This window comes from Enhydra lutris, unplaced genomic scaffold, assembly GCF_002288905.1.
Source record: "Enhydra lutris kenyoni isolate GAN:26980312 unplaced genomic scaffold, ASM228890v2 scaffoldscaffold18, whole genome shotgun sequence".
Classification (NCBI taxonomy): domain Eukaryota; kingdom Metazoa; phylum Chordata; class Mammalia; order Carnivora; family Mustelidae; genus Enhydra; species Enhydra lutris.
Window position 1 is genome coordinate 16,441,569 of NW_019154102.1, and position 15,173 is coordinate 16,456,741.

Genomic DNA, 15,173 nt, shown 5'->3' on the forward strand with positions numbered 1-15,173 from the left:
CTCCTGGGATCAAGCCCCATATTGGGCCCCCTGCTTGTGTTCCTGCTCTTGGTGTCTCTCTCTGTGTCAAATAAATAAATAAAACCTTAAAAAATATATATTACAGGGACGCCTGGGTGGCTCAGTTGGTTAAGCAGCTGCCTTCAGCTCAGGTCATGATCCCAGCGTCCTGGGATCGAGTCCCACATCGGGCTCCTTGCTCGTCAGGGAGCCTGCTTCTCCCTCTGCCTCTGCCTGCCATTCTGTCTGCCTGTGCTCGCTCTCTCTCCCTCTCTCTCTCTGACAAATAAATAAATAAAATCTTTAAAAAAAAAATATATATATATATATATTACAGTAATCTATCAGTGTTTCTTAAACTTTTCTGATCATAAAACATTTTTTGGATTACATGATTTGACAGAAGTTTTACACATGATATAAACTGTTTTGATGGCAAAACAGTAAAGTTTCACAGTGCAATTATTTGGTAAAAGAAATTATTTAAAAATTTTAACTGAATGTGTCTATACTACATAGTAAAAATATCCATAAAATAAACCACAAATGTGTTAAAACAGAGAAACAGCATTGAAACCAGCCAGTAATCCAAATGCAGTGGTTTATTAATGCTTCCTTTTTTTTTTTTTTTTTTTTTTTAAGATTTTGTATATTTATTTGACAGAAAGAGACAGCAGGAGAGGGAACACAAGCAGGGGCAGTGGGAGAGGGAGAAGCAGGCTCCCTGCTGAGCAGGGAGCCCAGTGCAGGGCTCTGTCCCAGGACCCTGGGATCATGCCTTGAGCAGAAGGCAGACACACTTAATGACTGAGCCACCCAGGCGCCCCATAACGCTTCTTTTTTATGCTTAGTTGCACACAGCAGTGGAACATGACACACTCATGCATTCGTGACTTTTTTTAAGAAATTCCTGATGTGTTGGAGCATGGCATGATGGCATGTTCTGCATTTAAAAAACAAAACAGCATGATAATAACAACTATCTAAATGTATTTTATTTTGCCTTTTTTTTTCTTTTTCAAAAATTCATTTTAGGAGAAGCATGTTGCTGATAATGATTTTGGTTATTGAACAGATGTGTTTAAAGTACTAGTGTGCTAAAGAACACTGGGAAATTTTTAAATATGTTTTGCTGACTAATACCTGGTTATTCTTCGTTTCTAGCTCCCAGATGGCCGCATTATCAAAGTTGGGGGAGAGAGATTTGAAGCACCAGAAGCTTTATTTCAGCCTCACCTGATCAATGTTGAGGGAGTAGGTGTTGCCGAATTGCTTTTTAACACAATCCAGGCAGCTGACATTGATACCAGGTACATCATAAGTGCCGGTTTCAAAGTTATTTATCAATAGATAGAGTATGTATAGTTAAAGTGACTAAGTTGTCTACAACTTCACTCATGGTTTTGAACAGATAAGGCAAAAGAATTTTTTGAGGGTGACATTTGATGTTGGATATATATCACTGTGTCTCAGAAACCACCTTAAACTTTTTTTTAAATAATTCAAAACTTAAGGAAAATTTCCAAGAATAATACAGAGAAGTCATGTATACTCTTTACTCAGTTTCTCATTCTCCTAATTTTAACATTCGGCAAGTTTATTCTATCATTCTCCCTCTCTTTTTTCTTGAGCCTTTTGAGAGTATGTTGAACACGTAAGTCCTCTTTACTCCTTGGTATTTGCTTTGATTTCCTGAGAACAGAGGTATTCTCTTAACTAGCTGCAGTGCTGTTTCTGAGCTCAGGAGAGTGATTACTGATCTGCTGTTATCTGCCACCCATTTTTCAGTTTCGCCTACTGTCCCAGTGATGTCCTTTATACAGTTTTTCCTTTCCCCAGGAGATTATCAGGTCTAGGCTCACACAGTGTATGTATTTGTCGTGTTTTAGCTTTTATCTGTTATAATTCTTCAGGCTTTCATGACAGCAACATCTTTTTAGAGTACAAGCCAATTATTTTAGAGAATTTTTTTCAACTTGAGTTTGAGGTTTTTTCATGATTAGATCCAGCTTATGCATTTGGGACTGGAATACTACTGAAGTGATGTGTCCTTCTCAGGGTGTCCCATCCAGAGATGAGATCTGTTTGTTCCTTGTTGGTGATGTTAGGATTAAGCTCTTGAAGTTTCCTGTTTAGTTTTTGTATTTTTCCTTTCTTAGTTTGTAAGTAATTTGTGGGAAAGTACCTTGGGACTGTATTGATCTCCTGTTCCTCATTAAACTCCCCCCCCCACCCCTTTTAGTATTGTTTATGATTCTTGCCTAAATCCATTTTTATTGTGCTCTCAAAAAGGTAATTTTCTAATTCTGTCATTCTTTCTATATTTATTAATTGGCATTCCAGCATAAGGAAGCGCATTGCCTTGTTTTGCTTGTTATCAATGTGAACTCATGATTTTGTCCAGTGATTATAATCTGTTACTGTCTTTGTTTATTTTGATGCTCAAATTGTTCCTGATTTGGCCAGGGAGAGCCCCTTCAAACACACCTGTGTATCCTTTGACATGCTCTCATCTCTTTGAGCACATTCTGTTTTGTGGCACAGGATAGTCCTGCCTTAGCTTTAATTTTGTAGGTAAAACATTACCATCTAGTCAGAACTATATAAAAAGCATATTTTGAAGTATTACTCTCCCAGCCCCTTGTTCTCTACCTTAGTCTTTCTCCCTCTTATAGGTAAATGATCTCATTAGCTTGGGTTTATCCTTTCTGTGTTTCTTACTTGTTCTTATACAAAAGGTAGCTTAGTATAAATGCTTTTTTGCACTTCCTTCACTTAATATATCCTAAACAATCCTGTGCCATTCCTAGAGATTGTCCTTTTTTTTCCCAGTGTATACATAACATTCGGTGAATCTGGGTTACGTAGGTAGATGCCAGTATTTTTGCAGATAAATAATGCTGCAGTTAATAACCTTGTGCACAGTATATTTTTGTACTGTTGGGCATGTATAATTTGAAAACATTTCTAAAGGGAATTGTTGGGTCTGAGGGTAAGTAAATGCATATAGTTTTGTTACTGCTAGGACCCTTCTCCTTCCCACCAGAAATAGATGAGGGCACCTGTGTGTCCCCACAGCTTGGTCATAGTTTGGCAATGCCAGACTTTGTTTTTTTTTTTTTTTTTTTTTTTTTTTTTTTTTTTAACTTTTATGCCAGTCTGATGAGTGAAATGATATTTCAGTGTAGTTTCAATTTGTATTTTACTTAAGAGAGAAGTTAAACATATTTTTCTATGTTTAGGGCTGTTTCTGTCTTTTTCTGGTGAATTATCTGTTCATGGCTTTTGCTTCTGTGGAAGTTTTGTAATTTTCCCCCTCAATTTTTTAAAAGCTCTTTTTATATTATAGCTCTGTAATATTTATTGCAGGTACTTTTTCTGATTTTCCATTTGTCTCGTTTTTTGGCTATACAAAAATTTTTATTTACTTATTAAATAAGTTGATAACCTTTTATTGCATCTAGAGTTTGAGTCATAGTTGAACAGCCCTCCTGTACACTCAGGTTATGGAGGAATTCACTCAGAAGCATTTTGTAAAAAGCAAGTGTTTACTTACTTGTCTGTTTAACCCTGGGTTAAATAACCGTCAAACTAATTTTTGTGGGATGGCGGAGGAGCAGGGTAATAATGAAAAGTAATAAAAATAGCAAGCAGTTGGCTTATAACAAGCTATAAACTTAATGTGAGATGATCAAAAATCTAAACCTCTCTTAGTAGGGATTAGGTAGATGCTTTTGTCCCTCAACTTAATGATCGTTAATAGTAAAATTGGACTCAAAAGTATATACCTAGGGGCGCCTGGGTGGCTAAGACAATTAAACCTCTGCCTTCGGCTCAGGTCATGATTTCAGGGTCCTGGGATCGAGCCCCATATCCGGCTCTCTGCTCAGTGGGGAGCCTGCTTTCCCTTCTCTCTCTGCCTGCCTCTCTGCCTACTTGGGATCTCTCTCTCTGTCAAATAAATAAATAAAATCTTTAAAAAAAAAAAAAAAGTATATACCTATTGGTGGTGATTGAAGTGTTGGCATTCCCAAAGCACTGGAGTCCGGTTCAGGACCTTACAACAGAGCTAGCATTGGGAAATAGCACAGCTCAGCTCCGTGGGTTCTGCATGTTGAAGGTGTACCTGTAAATGCTCGTGGGAACGGACCATGTGGAGCCATAGCTCAACTGCATGTGCTACACTCGTGTGCGGAGCTCTGCAAGTGGGCGTAAAAGCCGCACGCTTCTGTAAGCTGGGGTCATGGTAGGCTGAGCCATTAGAAGCCAGGATGGATGAGGCCAAAATAGCTGTGGCTCAGCTCCTGAACTTCACTAGAAGAGTTCCTCAGACCCTCACTTAGTTATATTACTCTTACTACGGATGCAGTTATTTTAGATTTGACTATCTGGTATCATAACTGGTAGCATATTTAAAGAAGAAAGAGAAGACTGCTGTAACGAGGAAACACGTCAGTCTCACCTGACATAACAGCAGCTAGTTCCAAGGCAAAGGAACAAAAGGGAAAAAGTACAAAAGGCAAATGGAAAAATTGGAAGAGCAACTGAAATCATAGTAGAAAATGGTTAGTTATGGTAAATTCTGGGAAGCAGTGTGATGACATACATAGTCCAAATAGTGGAAGTTTGTGATGTTAACTCTGGTCATTGTTAAATGCCCAATTACAGGGGTGCCTGAGTGATTCAGTCAGTTGGGCATTTGACTCTTCTGATTTCAGCTCAGGTTATGATTTCAGGGTCATGAGATCGAGCCCCACGTCAGGCCCTGAAGTCAATGCAGAGTCTGCTTGTCCCTCTCCTTCTTCCCCCACGCCCAGCTTGCTCTCTCTCTCTCTCTCAATAGAAAAATAAAAATCTTTTTTTTTAAAAAGTCTCAATTACATTTGCAGGACAATGTGTCATGTGCTTTAGAAGCATTCTCATTAAAATTATAATAAGTATTTTACATGTAGAGAGGGTTTGTTATCTAATAACAGCATTAATAACAAACATTCAGCCCTGCAATTTCCATGTTGAATTTTATTTAATTCTCCCAGCAGTCCCTTGAAACTGACAGATATAAAAGGAATGCTGAAAGACTGTTTTTCTCATCTGAAACCCCAAATGAATACCTTTTGTGTCTTTCTAGATCTGAATTCTATAAGCACATCGTGCTTTCTGGAGGGTCTACTATGTACCCTGGGCTGCCATCACGGTTGGAACGAGAACTTAAACAGCTTTACTTAGAACGAGTTTTAAAGGGAGATGTGGAAAAACTTTCTGTAAGTATCAGTCAATAATCCAGCTGTTAACATACTTTTTAAAACCCTGTAAAGTAGCTTGTGAATCTTGACAACCACCAGAGGGAGCAAGAAATCTTCCTAAACAAATTTTTAATGAAGTCGCATGCAGCCTTGAAGAGATAGAAGTAAATGGTTCGAGGTAAGCTCTGTTTCAGAATGGTTGTCCTGCCTGGTCACCTCTGTATTCAGTGGCTAGAGGCAGTGAGGTCCCAGGCCACATGTTCTGGTTCCTCTGTAACAGACAACCTGGAGTCGAGGTGCTTCTAAGGGCACAGGAAGAACCTGCCATATAGTATTCCTTCCCCCAATCCTTTTCTGTGGGGATATGTTCAAAGGCTCCCAGTGGATGCCTAAACCGCAGATAATACTGATTCCCCCCATACAAGAACACTTATGATGAAGTTTAATTCATAGATTAGGCCCGGAATAGATGAACAACAACAACAATAAAATAGGACAGTTACAACAGTACACTGGAAAAAGTTACATGAATGTGGCCTCTGTTAAAATATCCGATTGTACTATACTCACTCTTGTGGTGATGTGAGGATAAAATGCCTTCGTGACGAGCTAAGGTGACAGGAGTCACGCAGGCCTCGTGATGTAGTGCTGTGTTGGCCGGGCCATCATCTGCTGCCAGACCATGGGTAACTGAAACCACAGATAAGGGGCGACTGCCGTGTAATGGAGAGAGAAATGCCTCTTGGGGTTTTGGGGTTCTTTTTAGCTAACTTTTTAGATATGTAACCAGCCTTCATTGCTACTCTTGGACTGTCTCAAATTTCTAATTCTGGGTTATTTTTCTGGCTATTTCTTGTATACGTCTTACTTCCCTAAAAAGGTAGTAAAACATAATATAGCAAATATTTTGCATCCCCATCAGCTGTCCTTGCTCTTGAAACAGACTTTAATTGGTAGTTGTCAATGTATAGAATAGAAAGTAATTTACAAACTAGAAGGTAATAGCTGATGGTAATTTGACTTTTTTTTTTTTTCTACCAACACTGGAGTGTGCGAAATACAACTATATATACTATGCACTCGGCCAGGGTCATTTAATTCTAAGTTAATCTCTGAGCTCTGTACCAACAACTTTGATCAGCTGTTGTAGATAATGAGATTACATATTACAGAGGACTATATATATCAGAGATACTAATGTCACATTTTCATCTATCACTAAATTGTGAAAATGAGGTGTGGACTCACATATATTAAATAAATTAAAAGACTCAAAAGGAACCATGTTGTCTAAGTACTTTGCTTATTTGTCTGATTTTTTTTTGTCATACATATAATTTAAAATTAATCTCAGGTGATTATTTCCTTACTCGGCAAATATTTCTTGACCTGCTTCTGGGTGCCAAACACTTGTTTAGCTGCTGGAACAAACAAAACAGTAGTAAATAAAAACCAGGTCCCCACTTTTATTCTGTGACTGTGTCAGTAGTAATAAGCACTGTGAAGAAAGGGAAAGTAAGGTGAGGGGCTAGAAAGTGGTAGTGACTGGGGAGGTCGCATGCTCCTTCATGTAGTGTGGTCACGGAAAGACTCTGAGGAGATCAGTTCTGAGCAGAGACCTGAATAGAGTGAGCCGGTGAGCCATGTGACCATCTGTGGGAAGAATCTTCCAGGAAGGAATGGCAAGTGCAAAAGCCCTGGGTTGGGGCATCTGGGTGGCTCTGTCGGTTAAACGTCTGCTTTCGGTTCAGGTCATGATCCCGGAGTCCTGGGATTGAGGCCTATTTTAGGCTCCTTACTCAGTGGGGAGTCTGCTTTTCCCTCTCCTTCTGCCTGCTTCTCCCTCTGCTTATGTGCTTGTTTGCTTTCTCTCTACCTGTCAAAAAAATAAATAAAATTTTACCCCCCCCCCCAAAATAAAAGCCTTGGGTTGTCAGGAATGTGCAGGTATGGCTGGGGCAGAGTGAGTAAAGGGGAGGCCTGGTTGGTGAGGTCAGAAAGGTGGTCGGATGCAGGTCTCTGTCAGCCATGGTGAAGGGTTTAGCTTTACTCCTAGTGAAACAGAAAGCCTTGGGAGGGTTTTGAGCAGAGAAGTGATAGGATCTGACTTGTTTTTAAGGGATCACTAAGTCTGGTGTGGGGGAGGGAGGAAGAAAGAAGGCTGTAGAAGGACAAGGTGGCGGGCTGGGAGGGAGGGAGGTGGTGGTGGAAGTTCATGAGATGGAGGAGGTATGAAATTGTGTTCTTGAAGAATAGAAGAGAGAAGACAGGTGCCGTGGACTTCCCAGGCTGCACTAAGGGGCTCAAGTGAAGGAAGTGATGCAGTTCAGCCAAGACGTGCAGTTTCCAACCTGTCATGTTCAGTTGCTTGGGGGCAGCTACAGAGTAGAGAGGTGGTCCCCTGAGTCCGTGGTGTGCCTCATGAAGTGAGAGGGAGAGAAGGATGAAGTCACAAAGGAGACCAGGAAGTAGTGGGGAGAGCACACACACGCACAGGAAGAGCGGGCATGAGAGGAAATAAATCGGGGCTCCTGTAGGTGACTTGGCAAAGAAGAGTGGTGGCTGGAATGGTCTGACAGAATGAGTTTCAAGGGACTTGGCTCACTCAGTTCGCTAAGCGACTGCCTTTGACTCAGGTCATGATCCCAGGGTCATGGGATCAAGTCCGGCATCCAGCTCCCTGCTCTGAGGGAAGCCTGCTTCTCCTCCTGGCTGCTGCTCCCCAGCTTGTGTGCTGGCTCGCGCACTCGCTTTCTCTCTCTCTCTCTCTCTCTCTGACAAATAAATAAATAAAAATCTAAAAAAAAAAAAAAAAAGAATGAATTTCAACTTGGGAGTTGCGGGGAGGAGGGAGAGAGAAGCAGCAGTGGAGAACAAGAATTGGTGTGACCAGACCAGGTGGTGTGAGAGAAACAGCAGCCTGCTCAGAGCTGCAGGGACAGAGCTGCAGGGACGGCAGCGCCTTCAGGGATTAACCAGCTTTCCCTTAGAGCCAGGGCGGCTGACCTTCAGGCCTGATTCATACTGCCTGTTTGTATAAATAAAGTTTTATTGCAACAAAGCCAGGCCTATTTTTTTTTAAGTAAGTAAACTGGTGTTTATACCTGATCCTACAATTCAGTTATGTAATGTGAAGACAATCTAAAATGACATAGTGACTTTGAGTCCTTTTGCAGGATTTGTGACACAGTAAATTGAACTATGACATTTTAAGGTTTTTCTTTCAGGCATGGAATGATCACACATTGAGGTGTGTCTTCTATTAGACAATCAATAGTGGCTGCAGAGTGTAAAACTTACTCCACTTGTCTAATTTTGGTTACTGTGTTCATTTTTTTTCCCAGCATCTCCACGGTTTATTTGACCATATTTGGCTTTGTTTATTTTGAGAACATTTCATTTGAATTTGAGACAATAGAAAGTGAGCTTTGCTTATAAGAAAAGAATTCCAATCTTACTTTTACATGGGACGGCAATCATAGAGGCATTAGACCTTGAGGAAACCATAGAAGTCCTCTTATCCAAGCTCTTGACTTGACATCTAAGTGATTTTCTCATGTGGTCATCCCTAGGAGGTGAAGAAACCTGCCACAATCAGGACTCTGGTACTTGGGCTCTCAGTAGGCTGATTGTGCAATTTATTGTTCATATCAAGACAATTTTGAGAGTGACAAGGGGTGTTGTTAATAGTGATGGGGGAACAGGTGTAAATGAGCACACTGGGATGGTTTGTGTGATCTCCTTGGTCTGAGCTTTGGGCAAATTACCAAAAATGTCTACTTCAAATAAAAAGTCAAGCCATCCTACTTACATCACAGGACTTGTGGGAATTCAGCAGCAGAATATACGAGACAGTCATCTTCATGAAGCAGAAAGCATGATGCACTTGTGACATTTTACGATCTTGTCTTTCTCCTTTAGAAATTTAAGATCCGCATCGAAGACCCACCACGCAGAAAGCATATGGTGTTCCTGGGTGGTGCTGTTCTAGCAGATATCATGAAGGACAAAGACAACTTCTGGATGACCCGACAAGAATACCAAGAAAAGGGTGTTCGTGTGCTGGAGAAACTTGGTGTGACTGTTCGATAAACTAACTCCAGAGCTTGTTCACATCACACCCCTAATGCTTTCTTTTTGCCTTTATTGCCAGTCTTTGAACTCATTCAACTTCAGGACATGGAAGAGTCCTCTCTGTGCCCTTTGACTGGAAAGGTCAGGTTTTATTCTGGTGTCTTGGGGAAGCTTTGTTAATTTTTTGTTAATGTGGGTAAATCTGTTTAATTCAACCACTTCCCTACAAACACGATAAGAGGGCAAAGGGTCCTGTCTGCTGCTTTGTTTCTTCTAAGTAGGCATTTAGATCATTCCTGTCGGCTTCCTATTTTCACTTTACTGCTCTAATGCGGCTAGTTTTAGTCTTTAGCACGCTAGGTGGTATGCCTTTATTAGCATAAGAAAAAACTTTACAGGGGCTTTTACATTTTATTGGGGTGGGGGTGGTGAGGGGCGGGTGAGTGGCTGCTGACCCCTTTTACAGCATTTCCTCCCTGGTGTGGTGCTTTCAACAGTCACTGCACAGTTGAAGTACCTTAAAGCTTCTGGAATTAACATTTTAGGGGAACGTTAGACTCAGAATTCAGGTGTTTTGGGTGGGTTTTTGCCTGGGGGCAGGGAGTGGTCTTTTGATTTTACAATTTTGATTTTTTGAGCTTTTCTGCTCTGAGGTGTGTAAGATGAAATTTATTTACAGTACTTTGATTTGGCAGGTTTTCTTCTACTTTTGGTCTGCCTAGAACTGTTTCCATGATAAAAAAGCAAGTGTAATACTCCATTACCATGTGGCTTAGGGATTTATTTGTTTTGTTTTTAAATCAACCATGTTAGCTGGGAGTAGACTCCCTAGAATCTATCAGTGCAAAATTAACAGTTTAAAAATGCTTTTGGAAATTCAGATTACAGATGAAAAAAGTGCTTAAGAGTGCTTCTTTTTATACCAGAAGCATTAAGGTAATCCAGTGCCAAGTACCATTCTTGCAGTTACACTTTGATATATCTGACCAGTGCTTCTTTAGTAAGAATCAGTAAATACATAGGAATAATTACTGGCAATAGGTTATAATTGTTGGGTTAAAAATAACATTGAAATATGGGACTTGTTGCCAGTTGGGTAATTTTCATTGCTTTTTTATTATTATTTTAATTTGAAACTTGGAAGTAGAATAAAATTTGACTACTTAAAATGTTGGCCAAAAAAAATCAAGATTTAAATTCATATTTGTACTGAAAAAGTAATCATAACAATAAGTCTCAGTCATCTTATGCTTGAAAGAAGAGTTGTTGATATTTTGTAAATGTTAGCAAACTTTCCCATCTGTCAGAAAATCATATTTATGAATCCCGTCGGTATTGCTTTGTGTCTGAAAAATATCAACTAGTACTCAGACTTGAATTCTTTCTAGATTTGAAAAATAAAGTAATAAGTTGTATCACGCTAAGTACAAAATGCAGATTCTGGGGGAAAATGTTTTCCTTCATTTCAAAATATTCTTTAGTAATAATGGCTTTGAACGAAGAAGCTTAATTATTTTTAGGTGACTGAAATTATTGGCTTTATAAAGAGTCTCTTTTCTGTGAGAAAACTTAAAAATCAATTTTTATGAAATAAGCAACAAAAGAAGGTTAGTTTTAATTATGCAGCTTCTGTTAATATTAAGTATTTTTTGTCTGTTTTACCTCAATTTGAAACAAGTAAAAGAAGTTTGCCTGCATGCTGGACATGCTTCAGTACACTTGAATAGCCTATGAATAACATGTACTAGATTTGAGGGACATGGATGTCAGTCATTTTGGAATTCTCAAGGTTCCTAAATCATGTTCATATAAATCCCCCTAGCCTTTGAGTCCTGGACTAGTTAAAGGACACAAATGTAGGGCCAGTACCTACCAGCTAGCTGTTCATTTCCAGTAAATGGATTAACTCTTGGCCTTTGGTCATGATTTTAATCTATGGGGATAGAAAACAACAACGAATAGGATAGACTCTTAGAACAATGAAAGAACAGTTATCTTTTGTCCCTTGAATATAGAATTTGGTTTTAATTTCATGATTCTGCTAGCAGACACGACCGTTAAAATGGTGTGTGTGTGTATATATATATATATATATATATATAATCTGTCCAAAGGATGGATATATATATATATATATATATATATATATATATATATAATAATTTTTAAATTCCATTTTCTAATTTTCCTATTCCAAGGTAAAATAATGCATTTAGTTATTTGGGGGGTAGTAGAAAATAATGTTTAATTGGAGTTGCCAGGTAGGAGTCCCTCAGATATTAAAATTTTTTCTGTTTTAAAAGCGATCTGAGTTTTAGCTCTTGAAAACAATTGTCACTTAAATTTCCAATAATGATTAAAATTCCTTTTAAATTAGAATTGCCAATGCCTTGACCTTTGAGAAGGGTTCCTTAGAAATAAATCCTACATTTAAACTTTTTTCTTTAAAGCATGGTATTGGATGTTGACTTTTTACAGTTCTAAGCACTGTTAACAATATCAGGAAGGTGTTTTGAGAGAGATCAATGGAAAGTTAAACATTCTACATCTAACGTGAATACACTTCTTTTTGATTCAGAAAATAAAATCAGATTTTTGAAAGTAAATTTGAATCTTGTCTTGGTTTTACCTATTTTTCTCTCTAGTTTCATTTTCTTATTTTTGTTCATATTTTCACTTTCGCTAATGCAACTTCATCTGCACACAACACAAAATGTTAGGCGAGCTTCAGCTCAGTGTTGTTCTATTATTTGACCAAAAAACCTCTTTTTTTCTGGTATGATTTTAAATACATAAGTAAAACAAAAACTAGAAAACAGAGTAAATTACACAGCTGTATTAGAGGGTTCTTTCCCCTCAAGTGGATTGTTTTGTTTCGTGGAAGATTTAAGGTGGCTTTTGCAGGATTAGGAATGCTAGACAGATCTATATGTAAGGGGCCTGTATTAAACTGACTTTTCCTTGTTTTCATACTAGCCTTTGAGGATGGGGCTGAGGAGTAGATAGGATTCTTGTGTATCCTTCTTCATGAACTTGCATGCTTGAATCTCATTGCTCCCTTCATAGCCATGTTACCCCAGGATGTCATGAGGTTTGCCTCTGGTGTCTTCTCCAACCTCTTCTTAGTTGCCAGTATAATGGGACAACTGTCTCCATGTGTTACAAGATGGAAGATACTGGGCACTGCTCCTTGTTGATGGGATGAAGGTTTCAGTGGTCTCCATTGGTTTTCTTCATCCATAAACTTTGACCACTGTACAGTTGAGTGTGGATCTGTGCTAATTTTAGAACCATCCAAGAGAGTACCGAACAAAAGTGAATCAGAAGCTCAAGGATTCATTTTGGCTCGATATTTAACACATAATCTAATCTTGGACTAATTGACCAGTATCCATAGTACCTGGGATATTTGTAGGGTCCCTTTTTTCCACCAGCTCAAATTCCTTGACCTATTAAAAGCTTGAATACTTTGTAAAGACCAAATTCCTGACTTTAACCACTCTATTGCAAGTAACCTTAGCTACAGAACAGAAAAAGTTGTGTCAGGATTGTCAATAAGGCAGCTGTTGTATAAATTCACATTGATTTTTTGCATTAGACTTAATACTTTAAAACCCTCCTAAAGCATCTTGCCCTGTATTGTTGAACATCTGAAGTTAGGGAGAAGGAAGCTATTACACTATAGTTACTTTTGTTTAAATCATCTGCACTATGGCAGTGACAAAAACAATGCTTTGTACCTGTTCTAAGTGTCTCATTTTGTGTTGTGTGCAGATGTAAGATACCTAACGGGGCAGGGGGAATTGAAATGATTACTCTCTTTGGCAGAACAGTTCCTGTTCTGCTTCCTTTCTACCCTCAGTTCCTCCCCACCCAGAAGAGGAAAAAGACTGGAAAGGACTCTGCAAATATCTTTCCTTGAAAGAGAAGACTTAGTATCTTAACTATGCTTGCGCGCACCAATTGAAAGGTTTGGGTTTGAGAAGTGCAGAAAGCAGTTACAGGAATAATAAACTATGGTTTTTAAGCCCAAGGTAGACTCCCTAGAACATTGCCTTTGGCCATTAGCATCAGGTTGAGCTTTTGCCTGATGAATGCTTTTTCTTAAAGGTCAGTAAAAAGGAGACTTTACCGAGCTGCTTTGCTCTTCCTTGAATATGGGTTTGGAAAAGAGGGCCCCAACTCTCAGGTATTAAGAGTTCCTAGAGACTAAAAAAGTAATTGTAAATATTTGAATGCAAAGATATTAATATCAAATAAAGGTTGACATTTTAAGCAATTAGTTCAGGAAACCAAAGGTAAGACCTGCCGCAATATTAAGTTGATCTTTTTGTTAAGCCTTGATGTTGTGTGCAGGGGTTGGGATTTTTTATCTAGGCATATCCTAAAATACGCACAAGAAAATTGCAAGGCCTGTCTTATCTTGGGTAACCAAATCTAAGGATTTCCTGAGTGAGGATTACTTCTGTCAACTGCTCTTAAACATTTTCATATCTCATACCAACTTGATATTTGAAAAGTAAAAATTTGGAATTTAAGTGAGGTTCAAATGTCAAAAATAAGTTGATAACATACATTTGACCCCTTGATTTGAAATCTTCAGTCTATCTCCACATACGTGTTTTCTTTCTTAGATCTAAAGCTTCTGGCATTAAATTTTAAGAACTGTTGAAAGAGGGGTGCCTGGGTGGCTCAGTGGGTTAAAGTCTCTGCCTTCCGCTCGGGTCATGATCCCGGGATCCTGAGATTGAGCCCCGCATCCCCCCATCACATTGGGCTCTCTTTCCCTTCCTCTTTGCCTGACTCTCTGCCTACTTGTGATCTCTGTCAAATAAATAAATAAAATCTTAAAAAAAAAAAAACTGTTGAAAGAAATGTCGGTTTGGAAGCTAACAATATGATGACTGGGTATAATTCAAAAGACCTTGATGATCAATTTAAAAGGCCATTTTGCTTGTTTGTTTTTTAGAGCTTTAGGTGGAATTTAATATATAAATATCCTACAAGAAATTATATAGATGGAGCAAAATTACCTAAATTTCAAAAATAGTCACATTACTTGCCCCTTCATGTCTCTTTTGATAGGAAGTCAGAATCACAGGGAGTGTTTAAAACAAATGCAGGTTCCTGCCCTCTGGGCCCACCAGGTTTGGGGCTGAGAATCAGCCTGTTTTCCAGCTGCACCAGTGGTCCTGCATTCCCCTCAAAGCTCTCACTCCGCTGCTGTAGGATCTTAAAATAAGCAGCCCAAGGAATGAGCCACTCCCCAGGGCACACACCAGCCTGCCCTTGCCCCACTCTCCTGACGCCTCTCGGAGCTTTTAGCAAATAGGTTCTGAAGTGAGATGGGAAGAGGCCCTGAAAACCACCTCTGAACAGAGCTGGGTGGCCGGTTGTGCTGGCTTCCATCCCCTCCCCCAAACAGATCCTCTGTCCTCGATCCCCAATCCTGGTGGCCGATAAGAGCCTTTACTCAAAATGCAAATTCCTGTGGGAAGGTTACAGCCCCATTAGCCATTTACATGTATGTGTGAATTAAAAGGAAGCCCGGGGACTCACACTGACTCCCATTGAAGCTTACCAGCTCTTTGTGATTTAAGGCAAAGGAAGGTCTGTAAGTTTGGCCTAACTTGCCTTGAAGAAAACAGACTCCACGGAAATGTGGAGTTATTAGTGTATTACGTTTTAGGGGCCCTATACATGGGAACTGGGTGCTCGGAAACAGGGAAATAACCAGAGCAAACTGCTCATTTCAGAATTGTTCTGAGATGTTTTCTCCTCACTCTGACTTGCATGCTTCCCAGCTCCCTGAACTCAAGCTAGGACAGCTAGTGCTACAATTCAGCCCTTTGACGG

General features: G+C 39.4%; 1 protein-coding gene across 2 annotated transcripts in view; it reads left to right on the plus strand.

Annotated features, from left to right (window-relative positions):
• The window catches only part of LOC111147990 (ARP2 actin related protein 2 homolog), a 41,598-nt gene extending 31,105 nt beyond the window's left edge, over positions 1 to 10,493 (plus strand). For both annotated transcript variants that reach the window (XM_022504327.1, XM_022504328.1), the window contains 3 exons: positions 1,165 to 1,310; positions 5,129 to 5,261; positions 9,165 to 10,493. In XM_022504327.1, the coding sequence (XP_022360035.1) occupies positions 1,165 to 1,310; positions 5,129 to 5,261; positions 9,165 to 9,335 (450 nt within the window). In that variant the 3' untranslated portion in view covers positions 9,336 to 10,493. The remainder of the gene's footprint in view (positions 1 to 1,164; positions 1,311 to 5,128; positions 5,262 to 9,164) is intronic.
• The last annotated feature ends 4,680 nt before the right edge of the window (positions 10,494 to 15,173 follow it).